Here is a 22,224-nt window from a genome sequence, read left to right as displayed (position 1 = left end):
TGATATTGTGTATAGTTTTGCAGATCTCTTTAATATGTAGCTTAGTAGAAATTATTTGTTATTTTTCATCTGCTTCTGGGGGCTGGCTGGTTAGCTCAGTTGGTTAATACTGGCCAGCCACTCCCCCCCCCACCCCCTCGCCCCCATCAAATCATCTGCTTCTGACCTCAACCTGTTGCAAAATGTTATTCCTGTTGAAATATATGAAGAAAATGCAGTCTTACACTGGTATGTAATTGGGAAAGGTAGGAATATTTTACAAGCCTTTTTATAAACCCATCACTGTTTTCCTTTGATATTACACCAAACTCAAAAAGTGGTATTTTCTTAAAGTTTAGTTGCAGTGTGGAATCTGAAATCGTTATCAGTGAACTTTTAGTACTCTGTTACATTAAAATCTAGTCTATCTCGCACTTGAATGGATTATTTACTATGTATGATTTTGTAACATGCTTTAGTCATTTAGAAGACATTGCTTTACTGAATGAGGTATTTCTTCCCCATTTAAAAACTTTTTATTATTCATTATTAAAATAATTACATTTTAATTAGAAATATCTTTACGTGTTGGGGAGGTGCCAAGCTCATGGTGGCAGATAACAATTTCAAAAGTCTACTTTTCACTTAAAAGCTTGAATGTTATCATTGATAAATATTTTCAATTTTCCTTGAAGTGACAGACTCATTTTGTTAATTTTTAAGAAAATGCCTGCCACATACCCAAGTCTGCATAAGCATAGTTTGTCTGTTAGTCATTCCTTCAAGTAAAATGGCATTGAATGAAAAAGCGGCTAGTTCGGCTTGTAACTTAAATGGTAGTAAAAGTGCTTTTTCTTGGTGCAACCATCTTACCTCAGTATGCAGCAGAATTGTTTTATGTCTTCTCATTTGATCACACAGTATACTGAAAAGATATGCTGAAGGTTACATAGTATATGTTTCCATTTGTATAACATTCTGTAAATCACTAAATCATAGAGATGGAGAATAGATTAGTGGTTGTCAGGGGTTAGGGCACAGAGTGGGGCAGACGAGTGAGTTCAGAAGGAATGTGTTTGTGGCTGTAATAAGGTACGATAGTAGCACGGATGCTTGTGAAGGAATATTTCTGAATTTTGACTGCAGTGGTGGTTACATGAATCTGCATGTATGATAAGATTGCAAAGAATTAAATACACACACATTCAAATGTCAGACATTTGTTAGGTAGAAGAGTTTCTCACTATTAATTTATATCCTGTAATATCTACTAATAATGAATGAACACACACGTACTGCTAAAGAGAAACTTGAAAGCAAAATCAAGAATTTGTATAATTAGATAGTAATAGCCTAGTTTTATAAGTTATTGGTGTAGGTGTGTAGTCTTTTTATTCAGATTATTAAAATTTAGAAAGAGATCAGGTATGGCCATCACGCCTATTTTCAGCATGCTCTATGAAAAACAACAGTTACTTTTCCTTTTAGTAGTACAACTATGAGAGAACAAAGTGCTTACCTAACATTTTGAAGTATAGAACGAGATAACATTTCTTTATGTTTTTATAAGTGGTATATCTTAATGTTATATTTAATATCTTGACAGCTAGAAATACTACCAGGTTAAATGTTGCGAATAAAGAATCAAGATATCCTAAGATCAAAGAGCCTCATCACTGAGAAATAACTTTCTGCACACTTGGTTTTCTTTAATTTAATGAAGAATGAAATTGATTTTGTATTTTAAAACTATATCCAAATGTTGTAATAGGAAATGAAGAAATACCTTTCTGATCTGTATGTGACCAGAATTGATAAGAAATCCACTCAGCATGTTTTCTTAAGTTGAAATAGTCAGATTTACAGCCTTTCAGAGTTTGAGTGTATTAGTGTCTAAAACAGAGCTGGAAATAATCTTTGGTGAGAAACCTCTGAATAATTTTTAGTTCATGTTTGGTCCAATTATCAGCTATTTGATAGACATGAGATACTTACTGCTATGTTTTCAATTTGTGGCCAGATTTAGTAGAACCTAGAGTAAGAAGGGAAATCAAACTGATATTGAATATTAGTGTCAGCTATAGAGATGCTATATACAGGTTACTGTGTTGAAATATTGCTAAATATCCTATGTGTCTAATATGAAGATAGTAATTTTGTTTTCATTATTTGAAAGCTATGCTGAATCTTTTCAAATATTTGCTTTAAATTGGTGATCCCGGCTAAACTTTCTTAAATGGTCAACAGATGCCAAAAGTTGTAGAAACTTTTTTTTTTAAAGGAAATTTACAATAATTTCTAGGTATCTGTATATCATTTACTTATGTTAGGTAAGACACTTAAATTTTCTGGTCCTTGATTTCCTCATTTGTAGAACTGGGGGAGTGATATGTAAAGGTGATAGCATAATAATTTATTTTATCTTATTTAATCTTAGCAACTGCCACGTGAGGTAGGTGGTGGTGGTCCTTTTCTCATTTGTGGGAAACATAAATCACTTGCCCAAACTACTAACGATAATAAGCAGCAGTTGTTAGGATTTGAATCCAAGTCCTGTGATTCTGTGCCCATTGCTCTTGGTAGCATTTCATTTTAAACATGTTACAAGATATATTTTTTAAATTCACCAGTACACAGTAGAGTAGTCAATAGCATTTAACAGGGATTCACAATGAAAAGTTTTTGTTCTTATTTTCAGAAAACCTATGGTAGGTTAATATATATGTTGTATTATAACTTATTCTAGGCTTTTATATAAAGTTCTTATTGATTGTTGATTTTAATGGGATCATGTGAGAGGATTGTCATATAAGCCTTAGCCAGAGAACAGCAATAACAGAACAGTTAACTGTGTGAACTGCTAATGTGGCTCTGGGATGTCTTGCTCAAGGGCTATCTTTGCTTATAAATAGTACTTTGGAAAGCACACCATAGGAGTAACAAGTTCTCTCAGCCATGTTCGATTTTGTTTATGGCTCAGGCTGTTCATTTCAGAAATAGGTGAATTGATGGTGGGTCCTCTTTGCACTCATCATTTCAAATAATTGCACCTAGACTTTGGGTTGCTGATGTTTTCTTGTTAGGAGATTTATGGTAGCTTCTCAAAAATGTTGCACTGATTCTGAGTTCCTGGATATTGTGATAAAGTTAGATTTTATAAAGTAGTGCTGTAAACCACATTAATAACCACTTCTGTAAGCTTTTTAAAAAAACATTGTGAATTTGAGGTACCATGTCATATTTTTCAAAATGTGATATTGTTCTTGCCATTCTTTGACAGACCCCTTATCCCTCTGGACAGAATGCAGGTCCAACCACGCTGGTATACCCTCAAGCCCCTCAGACAATGAATTCACAACCTCAAACCCGTTCTCCGGTAAGTAAGCAGAAGCTTGTTCTAGATAATATTTTCCACCTAAGTTTGTGTGTGTGTAGTAGCTTGAATTCCTTTGGAAAGTATTTTTACTGGATTTTAGAAGTTTGTTCCAAAGATGAGTTATCATTATTATTATCATCATTATTATTACCATTATTGGTTAGCATTGCCTTTTCAGACCTTACCTGTGGAATAATTTAATCTAAATTTATTAAGAAAAAGAAGAGGTGGAGGTTTTTATCTTTTTTTACTTTTCTGTGGCATGATTATTTTCCTAAAGTCTACTTTCAAATTTACTTTATCTTAGCTCTTAATTTGTTAGTTGTACTGCTCAAAATTCAGGAGAAGAGTAAAGTACAATGATTATAAAAGTAAATTGAGTTTCACTAACTAGACTCTCAAATTCCAGTGATTTGGCAAGTAAGACTTCTGAATCAGTGTCAGTAGATCAGTTTAACCATTTGACAGTGTGGATGTGTGCATGACATACATCACTGGGTGTATTCATTTCTTCAAATGGTGAATAAATTGTCGTACAGATGGAAGTGCTGTCATCCTCTTTGTTCATCCTTTACATGGATTGCAATAAGTACTACAAAGACTGAGAATTTACTCTAGGTTCATTCTTGTGTTTCACAAAAGTGCACGGTGGCTTCAGCTGTCCGTTCTTTAGAATGTCGTTTCCTGCCCTGCATGATTAGCTTTGGCTAGAAGGTGCTTCTGTAACATCTCACATTGTGTATCTCACATCCCTCTTTGTACCTCAGCTGTGTGTATTCTTCAGAATAGAGGGATCTTCTTTTTGGTTCCCCACCACTGCTTTTTTGCCTGGAGTACAGGAATACTTAATTGCATTAGCTCCTGTTCATTTGGTTTTATGCATGAATTTAGAATTCTTGAAATGTACCAAAGACTTATTCAAAGAACCAGGAGAGCATAGATTGCATCAAAATGTAATGTCTTTCTTACCCTCTTCCTGTCTTCCTTTTCTCTGTTGCCCTCTTCTCTGATACCTGTTCTTAGATCCTAGTTCTCCCAAGGGGTGGAGGAACCACTCTAAGGAGGTGGGACTTTGGTCCCAGTTGCCTGTTTGCTTCTCTCTTTTTTTTTTTTTTTTTTTTTTTTTGCTGAAATGGTCAACAAGATGTCTAATGCAAATTTTCTTCTGAGAGTAGTTTAGGAATGTGAACACTTGACTACTTGGAGTGGGCCTGAAATTTTACCAGATTAGTTTAGCTAGGCCCCTGGTTCTAATCATTAAACATGGAACATTATGGTAAGCTCTTATTGTGAACAATTTTATGCCCCACCCCACCCCTTCTAATTACTGGGGGCAAAAAGAGTTAAATTTACATGGTTAGTACTGGCGCAAAACCTGACTGAAGAGCTGCATCTCTAAACCAGTTTTTTTGACAGCCCAGCAGAACAGTGCCAATACATTGCACAGACAACTGGAAGAGGAGGAAGGTTTTGGAACAGACTCCCGTTTACAGGTCCTTGGCTGGAAGAGGCTGGATAAAATACTGCATTGTAAGCAATATAACAAACTGTACTTCTTGCAGGCAGTGGTGCTTCTGGCACTCATTTTTGACCACATCCATTTATTGGCTGATGAACAGAAATGCATTGATTGCTTCCTCTCTGAAAGTCTAACCTAGCATGGCAGTTTCTGCCAGGCATAGTGGGGAAAATAGTAACAAATTTGGGTGGGTCTCCTCTATTGGGAATTAGACAGGAATAATTTGGGGTTAGAGTTTTCTTTATTTTGAATGTGAATTGGGATATCTCTGTCAGATAAATTTGAATTTAAAAGATAAATATCAAGGCTTCTTTTTCCCCCTTTCCATTTTATAATTTTGAATATCAAGGGGGAAATTGTAGTTGTCAGCCATTTTTCTGTGGTCATAAACTCTTCAGATACTATACTCTATGCAATTTTTGCCATCTGCTCTGCTAGTGACCATTACCACCCCCATTACTAAAAACCACACATATAACATTCCATTCCATACCCCAAAACAAGTGCAAGACTAGCAGACCCCAGACTATTCTTGCTTGTTGTTTTGGGTCTGATTTTCTTTATTTCATTTGTGTTGGTGCTGGGAGGGTCAGTTGGGGTGTGAAATTTGGCAGAATTGCATTTTTTGTTTACATCCCAAGTTGCCATAGTCTAGTCTCATCCATCCCACAGCTGTCCCAACTGTTGAGGAGAGGTAAGGTTGTTGCAGTAAGGAAGGGCCTTTTCTTGGCTTTGTAGAGCAGCTAAAGCTTACTCCATTCTATTTCTGCATTAATGGGCCATTGGCAATTACACAGCTTAGGCCTTTCTGTTCTTCCCTGGACAGCTGCCTTTGCAATCCAACTGGCTTCAAATGGCCCCCTCCCTCCTTCAGGTTATCTTTGTGCCTGTATTTCTATTTGATACTTAGTATCTTAATTAAATTCATAATATGGAAAAACTTGTTTTAAAAAAATACTCATAAGCTACCTGTTTTCTTATTCTTGTTGTAGTGGAACTCTGTTTCAGTAGTTTATTTTTAAATAGCCTGTCCAAAATAGTGAAGCTACTGAATGATTAATTGCAGGGGAGTGGGGAGAGTTAGAGTCTTGCAATAACCTGTAACCATTGGTTATTTTTATATTTTGTGGTGCGAAGTGCCAAAGTTACATCACTGTTATGTTGGCCATCTCTAGTTACCAACTGTGCACCAAAGGGTGAGTGAGTGCATGGGTGGGTGGCATTAACATTGGATCCAAGTTCACAGAAGGCTGCTTTCCTTTATATCTACAATCCTCACCATCTTAAAGATCCCTCTTAAGAAAAAAGAAACAAAAGTTTCTATTTTTAATATGAGCCAGCAGCGACTACAGTTTGTTCTGTTGCTTACAGCTACCCATGGAATTAAGACTGTTGCTATTCCAAATGAAAAATTCAATAGCCAATGGTGACTAGTGCAAAATAGACTAGGGTACTTTACCAGGGTACTTTCCCACTAACTTAAGTTGTGGTTTTCATTATATTTACATACATACACTCACTCACACAGACATACATACATATATCTATATATGTATGTACAGTTTTATAGGGTACTCCTCTTATTCATAGAAAGTTTTCTTTTGACTGGAACATTCCAAATATATAAACTTTCAACTTTTATTTTAGAGCCTTAGAAATGGGACCTTTCTGTGGAACAGTGATAAGACAGGTACTGCTGTATGTACTCAGGTTAATTTTTTAATGTGGCCCTTCTCTCCCATTTTCTTCAAGAGTATCATGAAGAAACATTTCACTTCCACCCCTTACTTTCATACCACATGGTGGGTGGTATTACCTATTCTTGAAACTTGATGTCCATAGTAGAGGTATGATCTGTTGTCTTCTCATAATTGGAAAACTGAAAATATAAGACCTCAGTTTCTTTGAAGAGAAAATTTTCTGCAAGAAGCATAGCTGCTGATTGTCTTTGTTCTGAAAAACTGTTATTACAGTGAGTAGCCAAATTTGATGGCCAACCTCACGTGCACCCTAAGCATACAGGTCATTAAGGTACTTGTCATTACTTGAACAGGAGGTGGCATTTTAACTTCTAAGGTGAATTCTTGACAGAGCTGTCTTCAGCAGTCTTCTACATTGTGGTCATGTGCACTTCTACAGTTTGTTAAAATTTTAAAATATGACATAATGGCAGTTGGGGAAATAATTCCAAATCTCTTACAAATTACTCTTGCATGTAACTTAAATTTTGAATATGAGGGATTGTTTCTTAGTTAAAATTCAATCTAATTCATCTGAAGTGATAAGCTGACAGAAGGAAGGCTCTACATAGGAAATAAAACAACTGAAGATATATATTTAACTCCTTAAATATATTAAATAAAAACCCTGTATGGTTTGCATTCAAAATTGCTTTCTAAGTATTTTCTTTTCGCTATTAAAGAGGGTGGTTAACATTATAATACCTAATATATTAGTAGCCAGTATATGGCTCTACATGCCCCAATATTTTTCTCTGTCCTTTTTAGTTAAAACCTATTGGTATCCAAAATTTGCTCTGAGGATTTATTTGATCTTAGGGGTTTAGTATTAAAACATTCCATGGGTGAAAAAGCTTATTCTTCCATTCTAAGTTAGGGGAAGAGTTGGAATATGTGTTATCCACTTTCAGGTACTCTGTGATTTAGCTGAGGAGTTATGTTTCCTTTTACTTCTATTCTCAGTCTCAGAGAGCAATAGGTACATATGTACAGTGTTTTGCTGTTGTCTATAAATAGTAATTGAGATATTTGACTTCCTTTTTTTTTTCTCTAGTCTATAATAGTACCACTTTGATTAATCATGTTAGAGACTGATGTTCTTTACTAGCTGTTTGCCTTGACATGCCTCATATTAAACTTTACTGATTAATTGCATTTAAAGTTACATATATTATCATAAAATTTTATTCCTTCACTCCAAGAAATAAAGGAAGATATTGAAACTTCCATTTCATGTATGATACCCCATTTAACTTAACGAAAATTTGCAATTAGTCCTGTTACATTCCTTATTTCCTGCTGGACATTTTACTTATCTCCTGGCTATTTCTTGTAATGTAAAGCATTTCTCATTTCCTCCAACTATATCAGTTACATATAGCATGCTTGATTTTCATGTTTGTCTTAATGTAATTACTTAGTGTTTCAAGCTTTCTTTTGCCTTATTTTAGGGTTTTAAAAAAAAATTATTTCTATCAGAGAGCACCTTAGGTGCCTAATGGCTTAGCTGTTTCTCTCCCAGCTGATAAATGACAAACTATCCTAGTAGTGATGTTAACCTGTTGAATCTTAGTACCTGTCTGTCACTGTCCTGCAGCAAAGCTTTGACTGTTTTGTGTTTTGTTTTGTTTTTTTTCTTTTTTGTGGATTTTTTTCTTTTGGCATATTGTGTGGTTTTTGTTGTGGTGTTTCTGACTCTTTGTGCCTTTCCTTTGTGTTTGTTTTCCCTCCTTTTCTCAGTTTGCAGCGGGGCCTCGACCTGCCCATCATCAGGTACTGTACCCTTGCCCCTTAACTATTACCTTAACTAATAGGTGGGGGCGTTAGTAGCTGCTGACTCTTAGAATGCTGCCATCCCATGGAACCTCTCAAATTGCTCTTTTTAGGAATAGCTTCTATCTGATATAATTAAGATTTTTTGGTCCTTCACTAATTTTACTGCATTTAGTAGTGACAAACTCATTTGCTTTGTTTACTGCACAATTTCAAAATACTGTGGGTTTTATTTTTCTTTCTAAAAAAAGATTGCGTTGTATTTCGACAACCTTGAAAAAAATTTAAGTATGTTGAGCCCTCACAGATTTTGTGGACATTTATATTAAATTTAAATTTAACCGAATGGAGCAGGCAACATTCTAAGGGTTTTCTGTTACCATTCTGATGTAACTTGTATTGCTGTGTATAAAACAGCATTAGTATTTCTAAAACCACCTAATCTCAGTTACTAACTTAGACCTAATAACAAATTGGTTAACAATAATGTACATTCATTTGCTGCATATAACTTTCTTTATTCTTAGGATACATAGGAAATAGAGAACTTACTTAATTTTAATGTTTTTAGCCTTTTGGCTTTTTAAAGTTAAATGATTGTATAAGTTAAAATTTTGAAAATGTATATGCCAATATTACATTATGAAGCAGGAATCTACTAGAGTCAGCAGCATGGGAGAAACAGAAAGACTTGCAGGGTCCCCCACACCTACCAGCTTTTTATGGAGTGTCCTGAAACACTACTGTAGTAGATTATCAGTTCTACTATGTAACCAGTGTGTTCAGTAATTCTTTTTCTGAGCCTCAGTTTTTTAATATTTGAAATTAGAGATAAATACCCTCTACATTAGAGATAATATATGTAAACTATCTGACACAAAGTAAGTAACCAATAACTGGTAGCTGTTTTTAATATTACTGCTATCCAATATAGTATTTTTGGATAAAATGAGAGAAATGTTACCTTTATTTACCTGTGGTATCATATTTAGAATTTATTGTTATGGAGTAAGTGGATATTGGTCAATTGAAAGCTTTCATTACCGTTAGTGGTTTAATACAAGGCTCTGTTTCTCAAAACGTCCTTCCAATTTGGAGGATGTAAAGACTAAGCAAATTCTGAGGTGTTAAAGTTACTTAGTAGGAGAACAAACATGATTATGTGAAGTGGATGGCTGTTTAAAAGAAATAAAACTCAGGAGCAATTTTTAGTATCAAGAGATAGTGTTGTAAAGTGCTTTAAGAGCTTGGACTTTGGCATCAGCATGACCTAGGTTTGACTCTTCCTCAGTCAAACACTCTTAACTGAGTGTTCTTGGATAATTTATTTACTGCTCTCAGCTCAGTTTTCTCATCTGTAAAATGGGGACAGTAATACCATCTCAAGACTGATGTGAATGTTGTCTAGTAATGGGCTCACTGCCTGATGTGCACACAAAGCCAGTCTATGACACTGGCTTTTGTAAGAAAGAGCCTTATCGTGTGGCTGACTAGCAAGGAGCCAAGAGGCAAGCTCAAATCTGTCTCCCCCATTAGGAGTTAGGTCAAACTTTTGTGGGTTAGTGGACAAGTTGATATGCGTAAGTGCTGACTGGGCAGGTTTCAGTTGGGTGGTCTATAAGTTTGCCCAATTATAGGAAGTTATGGAATGATGAGTTCAGCCCCGCAACGGACCCCTCACTTCTGAAAGGGCTCCAGTGCTTAAGGTTCTGGTCATGTCCTTGCCTTCTTGGTTCTGGGTGTTATTTGGAGGTCAAAACATTTACTACTGAGCATACGTGGGCTGTTTGACTTGAAAATTTTGGCTGGGCTCAATCTGCAAGAAAGTTTAAGCCGTAGTTAAGCAATATACATGGTTTGAGTTGGTCACAAGATTACATGGAGTTTAAATGAGATAATGAAAATAAAACGATTAGCAAAGTGTTTGGCACATAGTGAGAATCAAGAACTTAGGATTACTGCTAATACTAATAAAGATAGTCCCTTAAGTAAAAAGGTGATTATAATTGTTTTTTTAATTTTTAAATTTTTTTATGTAGTCAAGGACCATAGAGGCAAGGCTTATATTTGAATTCAGGGTCAAGTCAGACCTAACAGAGAAACCCGGGGGATCTCTGCTCAAGAATGGGAGTGAAAAGAAATCATGAGTATTTATTTGTGAGTTAGGTGTAGAGAAGGAAGCTACCCTTTCATTTCTTTGTTTACATGTTTGTGTTGTTTAAACCTTGGTTTCTTTAAAAAATAATTTCAGACAGCTTAAGGCAGACTATTAGTATAAGGAACTAACATTACGTTTGTCCGCAATTATTTTGGCAGATTGTCCACAGTGTAGATTGTTGGAATGATGGGTGAATTTTGAAACCAGAAGCATATTACTAAATAGCTCGGGCCCCTCTTATTAGGAGTAGCTATTCTTGTAACACCAAGGCCAAGTGTTCAGATCCCTATACCAGCCAGCTGCCAAAACAAACAAACAAACAAACAAAAAGAATAGTTATTCTCTTAAATATTCTCTTAAAGACTGTTAATCTGAAAGTTTTATGTTTTTGATGAATACAGCAGAATCTTAAAGGCTAGGTGTTTTTACTGCCTTTGTTCAGTAGCAGTGGTCCTCAAATTGGGATGTTGTATTTAAGCATTTATATTTAAATATAAAGCATTTAATTTAAATTTCAGCTTTGGGAAATTCTGTTTTCTGAACTTTCTTATCAGCCTTGAAAACGTGAAACATTTTGTCTTTCCTTATTTTTAACAACCAAGGAAAACTTTTAGAAATCATTGAAAAGGTTAATTTCAATCCCCCTTTTTCATGTGTGATATGAGTCAGTAAAATGTGGCAGATTGGTCTTTTAGCTATAGTATGATGGTTATGAAATTACAGCTTGTTCTAGTTATTAAAAAAGTAGAAACATATATGTGTATTATATTTATTGTTTATTCATTAACAAGAAAAATAATTACTTTCTGAAAATGGTTTTTGGAAGTGAGTTCCTGAGATGTGGCATAAATCCAGAGCATTGCTTTTGAATATAAAAAATTAAGGTAGTGGGCCGAGCCCGTGGTGCACTCGGGAGAGTGCAGCGCTGGGAGCACAGCGACACTCCCGCCGCGGGTTTGGATCCTATATAGGAATGGCCGGTGCACTCACTGGCTGAGTGCCGGTCACGACAAAGACAAAAAAAAAAAAAAAAAAAAAATTAAGGTAGTTGGCAGCTTTTTCTTTGGTATTCTTCCCTTCCAAATACCAGTGAAATTCTTTTCATCACACTATAGACAACTAATTGAGTAAGGAAGTCTATACCCTTGGCTCAGGCAAAACAGTAAGTTAGTTACCTTGGAGAAACGGAGAAGGAGAGAGACATGGGGTTGAAGTGACACTGCTGAGCAGGAAGTAACTGAACCTGTGTTGTGTATAGTACAGGGTAAATTGTTAGGAAGAGTTTGCTATTCTGCATCCATAGTAGGTGTGGGGCCAATTTGGTTTGTTTCACTGTGGAACTGGTATTGGATGGTATAATCAGTTTTGTAAAACTTCCCTGTGAATTGCACAGTTCATTTAGCAACCTTTGGTCTCTGTATGCTAGTAGGATTCCCCCAATAACAATTAAAAAACAAAACAAAAAGACACCTCCATACATATTTAGATACTCTTCATGGAGGTGATACCATTTCCCGTTTGAGAATCACTGACCGAATCTATATTTCTGAGGGTCTTCTCAGATCTAAAGCCAGGTAGAGACCTAAACCCTGAGAGATTCAGAGAGAAGGAGGTGCTTATAATACAAAACAGAGTATAGAGACTTGCATAATGAAAGTGATAACAGTGAAAAATAAACATTGAGTGGTATGCAGAGAATACACTTTTTAAAGGGAAAACATCTATGTCCTGGGATATTTTTGGTTTGTTGTGCTTAAGACTTACAGTTGAATCGAAGGCACAAATGGTTTTTTCACTTATGGCTGTTTGTTTTGGCCAGGTAGAATTAAATTAAGGGTTAGAATTAGCTTTGAAACTAACTTTTTATGGATGCTTAGTAATGATTGGTTCTATAAACATGGCATAAAATATCGACTATTTAGGTAAGCTATTTGGAGGTAATTGCTTGTGAAAAGAAAACAGCCTTCTCCATTTTAGTAATCTGGAACCTATATATTTTTTTCTACGTAAGGTGAGCTGAGCTGAAGTGAAGCAAATAACAAGATTTTAAATGGTTAACGTTTTCTTTGTTCTTAATATAGCTGAGAAACTGCTACAGGACGTGTTTCTTGGAACTACTTTTACTTAAAAGATTTTAAATTAGTGAGCTAGAACTTTTTTTGAGTCCCTGCAAGTTAGGAATACCATGCTCCAGTTAGGATTATGTCAGCCACATCTTCATGGTACCATTAGTTTTTGTCTTTTGCAGGGATTCTTCATATTAGTAAGAATGTTCAATTCTTTTTGTATTTTATAACTTGAAGAGTTTTTAGAATTACAATTTTTTTCAAAGGTAAACAAGAAATGCTAAGTCATTTTATATGCAAAGCACTCTTGGCTTTAGAAATATGTCAACTATTTTTGCACTGATGTTTGAAAATCCCAAGGTAATTAGAAACTGAAAGAACAGAAAGTACACTCAGAATTAAAACATGCCACTTGGTGTAATTTAGATTCTGACTTGTGTTGTTTATTTCATGACTTTGGTCATTGAAATTTGTGTAGTTGCGGTTTAAAGTTACTTATGTTCCTGTCCTTATTTTACTTTTGGGTTTCACAATAGAGAGCAAGTGTTGGTTATATACCGTGACTGAGTAGTCTTCATTATGAGAAAGATCAGGGGATTGGTATTTAGAAGTGTTCATAGGACAAAAACATCTTGCAATTTGTTGATATGTGATTTTAGTTCACATAGTGTTTACAAATGCTCAGTAATATACTCTATTCAAAGCAATTGGATTTAGCATAAACGAATAATAACCTTCACAGGATGTAACAATACGTGCCAGCAAGGAATATGTTACCTGGTGGCAAAGATTGAAACTGTGCATGTTTTCCTACTGCCGTTTGCTTTTTTTTGAGGGAAAAAAAAAGAGAGAGAGAGAGAAAAAAGAGCTAGTTTATGGTGACTTTCTATTACTATCTCTGAAGGTTTTCTCTTCTGAAAGTTGTGCTGTTACATTACTGGTTGAAATATTTGGATTGCTATAGACGGTTTCTTAGATTTGAAGAGCAAAATAAATGAAGGCTTGGGGCTTGTATCTGGGGGCTAGACCTGGCACATCAGAGTTTAGTGGACATGAGTAGGACACCAGATCAAGCATCTATACAGTCTTATGAAGAGAACTCTGGGGTTTTTCAGAGCTTGATGCAAGTCAGAAATGGGCCATTTTATCTAGTGGCTTGCTCACAAGGAGTTGTAGACTAGCAGCATACATAGTAAAGAAAATACATGTTGGGAGTCAGTTTCAGCTTCAGTACAAATTATTCTTGGACCTCAGCTTTCTTATCTGCAAAATGGGTAAAATATGCTCATAAATGATATTACATTGAGCTGTTAGAATAACAGCACTTATTAACTTCATGTGTTGTGAGGATTAAAGTACCTGCCTATCACGTTGCCTGGCTCATAATAGGTCTTTGGTAAGTGTCAGTTTCCTTTAGCAGTGAAACAGCCTGCCTTTCCCTTTTTCCCAAGCTATTTTCTAGCTATGAATGAAGTGTTCAAAAAGGATGCTCATTTTTCACACTGTGTCTTGTGATCTGACAGAACACCTCTGATCTGATAGATCCTTAGGACTTTCTTCCATCTCACATAATCCTCTAGGGCAGCATTGTGTAATAGAACTTTCTATGGTGGTTTAAATGTTCTGTATCTGTGCCTTTCACTACTGTAGGTACTAGCCATATGTGGCTGTTGAGCACTTGAAATATGAGTAATGCAGATGAAGAACTGAATTTTTTTTTTTTTTGCAGCTGGCTGGTATGGGGATCTGAAACCCTTGACCCTTGGTGTTTCAACACCGTGTTCTAATCAACTGAAATAATCAGCCAGCCCTGAATTTTTATTATAAGTAGTCAAATATGGCTACTGTATTGGACAACTCAGCTCTAGGGCTTACATCTCCTGATTCTTAGTGAAACCTAAATTTTATAATATCAATCACATGCAGGGAAATAGAGGAAGAATTTAGAATGAATAACCTCTATTATAAATTATTGTGAATCAGCAGAATATCAGATTGATACTTGAGTGTATCTCATTATGTGGACTCTTTACTGCTTGTCCCATTGTAACTTGTCAAAGAATTATAGCACTATCATTTGAGTACTTCAGACTTTTTAAAGATATTCACCAAAACAGTTCTTACTTGCACATCTTACTGTCTATCCTTCCAGTAGGCTGAACTATATTCTGCATTAAGCTAAGGATTTCAGAAGCATATTTTTGATATATTTTTTAATTGTTTTGCAAATTAATAGGTACTGAGAGGTTTTCCACTTGGGAAGAACTAATGTGATCGAATAAGATTTTTCTATTTGCTGAAAATGAATAGATGATTTTCAGAGAATTTCTGATTATGTAATTTGTTAGACATCTCTTTGTCTTCTGATGCTTTCATTGAGCAAAGTCATGAAAAATGATATATTGTAATTAGCAGCATCTTCAAAAAGCATTTATTACCAGTGTTACTGGCAGGAAGTTTTGGGTAATGGTATGAATGACTGCTACTTTAGAAAGATTTTCCAAGAGGAAACATTTTCCTTCCAGCTTCTGGAGTGTTTCTGGGAAAGTAAGCAATCACAAGTATCCTAAGTTCAGCCTCTGTTTTAAAGATCTTTTTTGGTCTGCCCAAAATACATACTACCTCAAATGAGAGCTCTCACCTCCCTCTGCCATTCTTTTGGCATACTAGTAAGCCATTGAAAGACAAAAGACTTAGATCAAAATGAAATTTAGGAGATGATTCTTACGTTGTACATCGTTCTCTGTTCTCTGCCTAGCCCTTTTCAGCATTTTTATCAGTGACTGGGATAAATGACACGCCTGTCAAATTTTCTGATGGTCATATAGTTTGACATTGCATGATAAAATTATAACCCCCCAAAATCTGTACAATCTGAAATGATGGGATGAACTTAACCAGATAGATTTTCAAAGGAAGAAAATACAAGATTCCCTATATGAGCTTCAAAACCAACTGTAAGAGTACACACAGAAGTGAAGAGCGTTGCTTACTGCCAGGTTATGTGTATCTTCTGATTTAAGCGTTGTAATTGATTATAACTCAGTAGCAATCAGTAATAAAATGTGGTTGAAAAAGGAGCTCCAGTGATTCTTGGTTTCATTAGTAGATTCATCATTGGCAAGAATAAGAGAGGTATATTGCCTTTTCATACAGTAAGAAATGTTTTTTTGAGTGAGTGCCAAGTACATTCTGGGCAGACCCGAGCTGGATATTTGTAATTAGTTATTTAGTGAGACTGAGCAGTGGGACCAGATTGAAAGAGAAAAGAGCAAGCTGGTCAGGTAATTAAAAATCTTGGTTGGAGGTGGGGGTGGGGGAGGGTGGTGATTGGCTTGGAGCAAAAAAAAATGGTGTTAAAGTTGGCAATGATGGCATTCTCTCAGATAACTTAGAGATCTGTCACTTATGGAAAAGGATTTGACATCAATGTGGTTTTAGGGATAGACATTGGATGAGTGGGTAGGTGATATACAGAGAAAAATTTGGAGCCAGTAGAAGGAATGATTTTTGCAGTGTCAGAACTGTGAAATGGAGCCTTGTCTTGAGTTGATGAAGTTTCATAACCCCAAGGGCATATTGTAGAAGACATTCAAATTTTAGGGTAGATGAATAGACTAAATTTTTCATCACTCAGCTCAGAGGAAAGGGGATTCAGAAGGCTTGCAAGCCATTGGGAAAGCTCATTAATATGAGGGTGCTTCAAAAAAAGTTCATGGAAAGATTCCTGTTATCTTTAATTCTATTTTTCCGGAAGCTTTGTTAAGGACCCTAGTATGTTCCTTTCAGCATAATCAATAATGGTTTACTGCCACAGCCACCCACCTGAGAATGTGAATTTCTTGAACCACTATTAAATCTAATTTTGCATTTTCAATTGAATGGTTAGGAAGAAGTACAAAAAAGAGAATCCATCTATTTTTACTTCTTTTCATTTCTAGCCATTACAGCTTTTCTAGACCTGTAGGTATTAGAGTCTCGGCTGGTGTATGTGTGTGATGTACTTTTAAGAGGAAAAAACAAGCTCCAGATAGCCTGTTCTTGTAAAAATCTTAGTGCAGTGAAGTTGAGTGAAAGTAGGTCTGTAGAATGGTATGCCAAGGATTCATTCAATGGTATTCAAGGATTCATTCTTGCTTGCACACGAGCAAGTTTCAATTTCTTTAAGGGAGATAGAGAATTAGAGTCATGTGGGTAGAAGAAATTTGTTTTCTTGAATGATAAACATGGATTTTGTGAAGTAACTGATGGAGCATTTTTCTTACCAGGAAAAACTTGGGGTTGAGAGATGTGCCACTCAGTGTAGTTGGATAAAGGTCCTGCCACATCCATTCAGCTTTTGTAAAGAAAAGATTTCTTCTGACTGACCGCATTTGTTTGAAAATATGGGGATATTCCATTTCGTGAGAGGCAATGTGTGTAATAGTTAAAAGTACAGACCTAGAACCTGACTGTATTTAAACTACATATGGTGGACCTTCAGAAAGTTATTTAATCTCCCTGTCCCTCAGTTTTTCCATATATCTAATGGGGTGTTAATAATAGTACTGCCTTTGAGATTTGTTGTGAGGATGAGCGGGTATATATGTACAAGGGCTCTTCAAAAAGTTCATGGAAAATTCGTATTATCTTTAAATTCTATTTTTCCATGAACTTTACTCTCTTAAAGTGCTTAGGGTGGTGCTATATAAAGCTTCACTGTTGTTGTTTGATGTGTCTATCTAAATAATTTTGTGTTTTACTGGCTCAGCTCTATGTTAATATTAGGAATAACATTAGAAACACTGTTTTTGTTTCAAAAATCAGTGAAGGAAACAGTTTTATACTATTCAGAAATCTTGAATAAGGGCTGGTCCCGTGGCTCACTCGGGAGAGTGCGGCGCTGGTAGCGCCAAGGCCGCGGGTTCAGATCCTATATAGGGATGGCTGGTGCGCTCACTGGCTGAGCATGGTGCAGACAACACCGTGCCAAGGGTTGCGATCCTCTTACTGGTCAAAAATAAAAGAAAATAAAATAATAAAAAAGAAGACATCTTGAATAAGATGTAACCTCAGTTACTCTGAACAGGCTGGTTAAAAAGTCCCATCAGAACAGTTGGAATATAGTGGTAAGAAAAGTCCTTACATATGAACTGTTAAAATTGTGGGAAAACCATGCCCATGTCTATTTTTCTTACTCTGTGTAAGTTAATGGGTTAGTTTCTTCTCTTCTCCTCTCGCCACCCCCATAATGCCATGTCTCTTCAAACAATGTATGAGTGCTTTGACACAATTTGATGGTAATATAACCACAGTAGGTTATCAGCTGTGTCCATTTGATACTCTCCTTGTCTTGGCTGCCCTCTAGAGTTGACGGGAAAGTATTAATCTTTTTATCCACTGTTGCCGACATCTAGTAATGCCCAATAAGGAGCAGATGAATGGCTCTCCTCTCCTTGACCTGTAACATTTTTGTGGCTCCTGATGTATTACCCACATTATAAAAATGCTTAAGTTCATCCCTGAAATGTGCTTACAATTCACATACTTTGATGTGTAATACATTGTATCTGCTACATAATTAAGAGAAATACAGTCCAGTAATGGGAAGTTTACTGCTTCAGCATTCCTGTTTGTAGCCAACAAAAATTGTTGTCTGTCACCAAAACTATGTCAGCAGAGATAACTAGAAGACTGTTGCTGTAGTTGTGGCCCTGCCCAGGTTTCTGTGTTACCAACTTTGCCTCTTGTACTTTCTTTTCATCTCCATCACCTACTCCCTGTGGCCTCCCCCATTGGATTCTCGCATTCACTCCATTCTCCTGCTGTACCTTTCTATTACTTTTCTGTGACTTAGTCTCTTTTGGGCTTTCTTCGCCCTGGGGTATGAAGGCTGAATGGGGATGAGTCTTGGACACTAGATCCCAGATCTCCCACTTTAGCCCAAAATGAAAAGTTTCTTATACCATCTGTGGGTAGCTTGATGCTTACGAGTAGGACAGAGTAGGACCTGAGTGGGTCCAAAGGTCAAAGCTTGGCTTTATTTGAACCAGTAGCAACAGTCATATCTGGAATTGTGAGATAATTCACTAGGTTTTGGAGCTAGACCACATTTTAAGATTATTGTTATAGTTTTCCATTTTAGAGCTATAAGTGGCCTCTTATATGCCTGATTAGTTGAAAAGAGCAAGTTTCTGTCATGAAGAGTCTAATATATATTGAGAAGTGTAGTTATTTCTCAGTACTTTTGCAAACTTCAAAATAACACTTTTATTATTAACTCTCAACTCCATTTAAGATGGAAAATAGATCATAGAGAAGTAAATAATGCCAAATCATATAATGGACATCCATGAGAGCATAGGAATCAGTAGTCCCAACTGTATTAGTGTCATAAAGCAGACCTTTCCTTTCAGGCTGTTAGAACTTGTGGCTATTTTTAGAAGATTTTTGCCACTGGATTTATTTATTTTCAATTATGTGATTTGATTCTTTGATTCCATGTGTGCTTGAATTCTCCAGTGGAGAATTATCGGTCTGATTTTCTAGGCTTCTTTCTTCTCCTATTATTACTAAATAGAAAGATATTTTTGTTGAGCTGCATGCTATGTCCTACCCCTTCCTACTGATCTGTAAGCTTTTCCATTGGCTTTCTTTCTGTTTCCTGCTGCTTTCTTGCTTCATAATTGAAGGGAGGATTCAGACCCATCCAGGTAACAAACTACTGGTTCTGCATGGCCTCTTTAATACTCTGTCCCCTTATTATTACAGTAAGATTGATTGTTTGCTGACAAATAGATTCACTATTGGAAATTTACTATTGGTGTATTGTTTTGAGGCTTTTAAAGTTTGCAGTGAGAATCATAAACAACTACAGGTATTGGTTGCCTTTTGAGAGATTTGAGCTTTGCTCATTCTAGACCATTCTTGGGCCTATCTACATTCTCCACTTTTATTGCAGAGTGTTCTAGAGAGCAAAATTGAGTTCAGTTTATTATGGGTTTTGTGCCACCTTTTTGAAAAAGAAGGCTTAGTTCAGCATATGACAACCCTATAGATGGTTTTAATTTAGCTTGACCTTGATGGACTAGGATGAAAATTTTTATGTTCAGAGAGATTTCCTGTTCTTCTAAATATTTTATAAATGACTTGAGCAGTAGTTTTTAGGGGACTACATTTAATTTTTAATAAGTTGTTAATGAGCCACCTACTCTATATGAAAGAGTTGATGCTTTTCTATAACAGAACAACTTTTAGAGAGATACCACTTACCCCTTTTGTTATATTTTATTATAAATTTCAAAATTAATAATTACAATTCAATTTTTATTTCAAAAATTAAAAGTTGAGACTGTCCTACTGTTTCTAAACATGTGATGACATTGATGAAAACTTTGACCTAATGTGGAGTATTTTTTGTGAACCCAGTCACAGGCAATTTAATTCTGTTTTCATGTATGTCGTATTTCTAATTTAAGTTCATGAGATTTTTATTAGTGGAAAAAAGGAGAAAGCACAAGATATTACAATTTATATATTCCCCTTTGTAAAAAAAAATTTTCTTTCTCCTCTTTCCAGTTTTTCCAGAGGCCTCAAATACAGCCTCCTAGAGCTACCATCCCGAACAGCAGTCCTTCCATTCGTCCTGGTGCACAGACACCCACTGCAGTGTATCAGGCCAATCAGCACATCATGATGGTTAACCATCTGCCCATGCCATACCCAGTGCCCCAGGGTCCTCAGTACTGTATACCACAGGTAAAGTATCTCTCATGCCTGGGTTGTCCAGCAATAGAATGGGAATTAACGCAGGTTTTCATAAGAGGGAGCAGGGAGGGTGAGCGATGGCATTGGTTTTTGTCATTTTCCATAATATTGTAAAGAGATATTTCAACATGTCTTTACTTAAAATTTTCTTAGATGGTAAATTGTTTTTATCTCCTAGCTTTCCCCCAACCCTTCCCCACTGCCAACTGCTCTAAAGTAGACTCAATAATTATGCTGTTCCTGTGATGTCATTTAATGTTATTGAAAGCTACCAGCCTGAAATCATTTTACAATGAGCTGATGTCTGCCTGTGCACTGATTTGCTGTGTGGCTTTCTTGAGGCACACCTTTCTCTTTATCCTCATCACAACTTGATAGCTAGCAAGCATTCTAAATGTGTTTAACCCAGCAGCTTCATCTAATTTAAGTGATTTTCTCACACAGAAAGAACTTTATTTTTCTTTAGTAAGCTTCATTTTTAGTAACCTACATATTATTTATAGATGTCTATACTTTCTTCCAGTACCGTCACAGTGGCCCTCCTTATGTCGGGCCCCCACAACAGTATCCAGTTCAGCCACCGGGGCCAGGTCCTTTTTATCCTGGACCAGGACCTGGGGACTTCCCCAGTGCTTATGGTAAGTAGGAAAAATCAAGCAATTTCTGCTAGTTTGTTGTGTTTATTTTATTTTGTTGTTTGGCGAGTCACTTTAGGCAATGAAGTTTAGTGATAGGAAGGATTTTTAAGTAAAATGTCACAAATAGTTCTGTCTTAAAAGCTACTTTTTAGAGAGTAGCTTACAAGGAAAAAGTATTATAGAAATATTTTACTTAATGATGGCTTCTGAAGGAGCTGGTAATTCTGCTGGAAAGAGCTCCTATGTCAGAATTCTGACATCTGCTACCAATTCACCTAGATTTTTACTGGATTTTTGCTGATGGCATTAATATACCTTATCTCCCATCCATGGTTTCTTTTTCTCCAAGTATTTACCACCATTCTTACATCTTAGAGATTTTTGTTAATGTCTGTTTTTCCCACTAGAGTGTAATATTCACAAAGGCAAGGATTTTTATTTATTTTGTTCACTGCTATATCCCCAGCCCCTAGAGCAGTGACTGGCAGGCACTTGGAGAATGAATATACATGGGATGACTGAATATAACTCAGTGAACTGTCATTACTTATCTGCAAAATTGTGATAAGATCTTGTCATGGGGAAGTTTTGAGGATTAGTTCAAATGAATATACCTCAAAAAGTTAAAAGTATATTTAATGTTAAGAAACAAATTCTAAGCCTGTACTTGGTGTGTGCATGTGATACTGAACTAAGAAGTAATGAAAATTACTTATTTTATTCTGCAAATTTCTAGTGCATGCTGTACTTGTTTTATTCCGTAGAAGGTGAATTATAAGTGATAAAACTAGTGGATACTAGAAAAATTAAGCTCTAAGATTCAGTAAGTATTGATCTTTTCTACTACCAGCAAGGCAAAGATGTTGAAATTTTAACTAATTTAAGATGGTAATCTTTCCATTAACCAGTTTCCTAAATCAGGTTTTAGTGACTCAGTTAAGAACCTTTACATCAGAATTGATTTGTATTAGAATAGCCTAAGAAAGTTTTTCTTCAGTTTTGAGGTGACATAGGCAAAGCAGCCAAGTGTTACCTGGCTTTACTTCTGTTAGAGAATGTAAAAGCTTTCTGTTACTTGGGTCAGTGTTGCCTTGTGAAATTGCCATTTCAAAATGATGTGTTTTATAACATCATTAAGTGTCTCGTGTGTGTGTGTGTGTGTGTGTGTGTGTGTGTATGTTTATTTAACTCTGCTTTATTAAGGTGGATTATTATTATGAAATATTTATA

The 22,224-nt window shown here is 35.9% G+C and overlaps 1 protein-coding gene across 10 annotated transcripts in view; it reads left to right on the top strand.

Annotated features, from left to right (window-relative positions):
• Nucleotides 1–22,224, top strand: part of EIF4G3 (eukaryotic translation initiation factor 4 gamma 3) — a 311,414-nt gene that overhangs the window by 132,910 nt on the left and 156,280 nt on the right. For 5 of the 10 annotated variants that reach the window (XM_063105198.1, XM_063105197.1, XM_063105189.1 and 2 more), the window contains 5 exons: nt 3,260–3,355; nt 4,772–4,885; nt 8,354–8,386; nt 20,168–20,347; nt 20,880–20,994. In XM_063105198.1, coding sequence (XP_062961268.1) covers nt 3,326–3,355; nt 4,772–4,885; nt 8,354–8,386; nt 20,168–20,347; nt 20,880–20,994 — 472 coding nt within the window. In that variant the 5' untranslated portion in view covers nt 3,260–3,325. Of the gene's footprint in view, nt 1–181; nt 246–3,259; nt 3,356–4,771; nt 4,886–8,353; nt 8,387–20,167; nt 20,348–20,879; nt 20,995–22,224 lie in introns of those variants that run through there. The other 5 variants (XM_063105196.1, XM_063105193.1, XM_063105190.1 and 2 more) reach the window with 5 other exon arrangements.

The sequence above is a fragment of the Cynocephalus volans genome, chromosome 8 (assembly GCF_027409185.1).
Source record: "Cynocephalus volans isolate mCynVol1 chromosome 8, mCynVol1.pri, whole genome shotgun sequence".
In the NCBI taxonomy this organism is placed as follows: Eukaryota; Metazoa; Chordata; class Mammalia; order Dermoptera; family Cynocephalidae; genus Cynocephalus; species Cynocephalus volans.
This window is presented reverse-complemented; position numbering and strand designations above follow the sequence as displayed.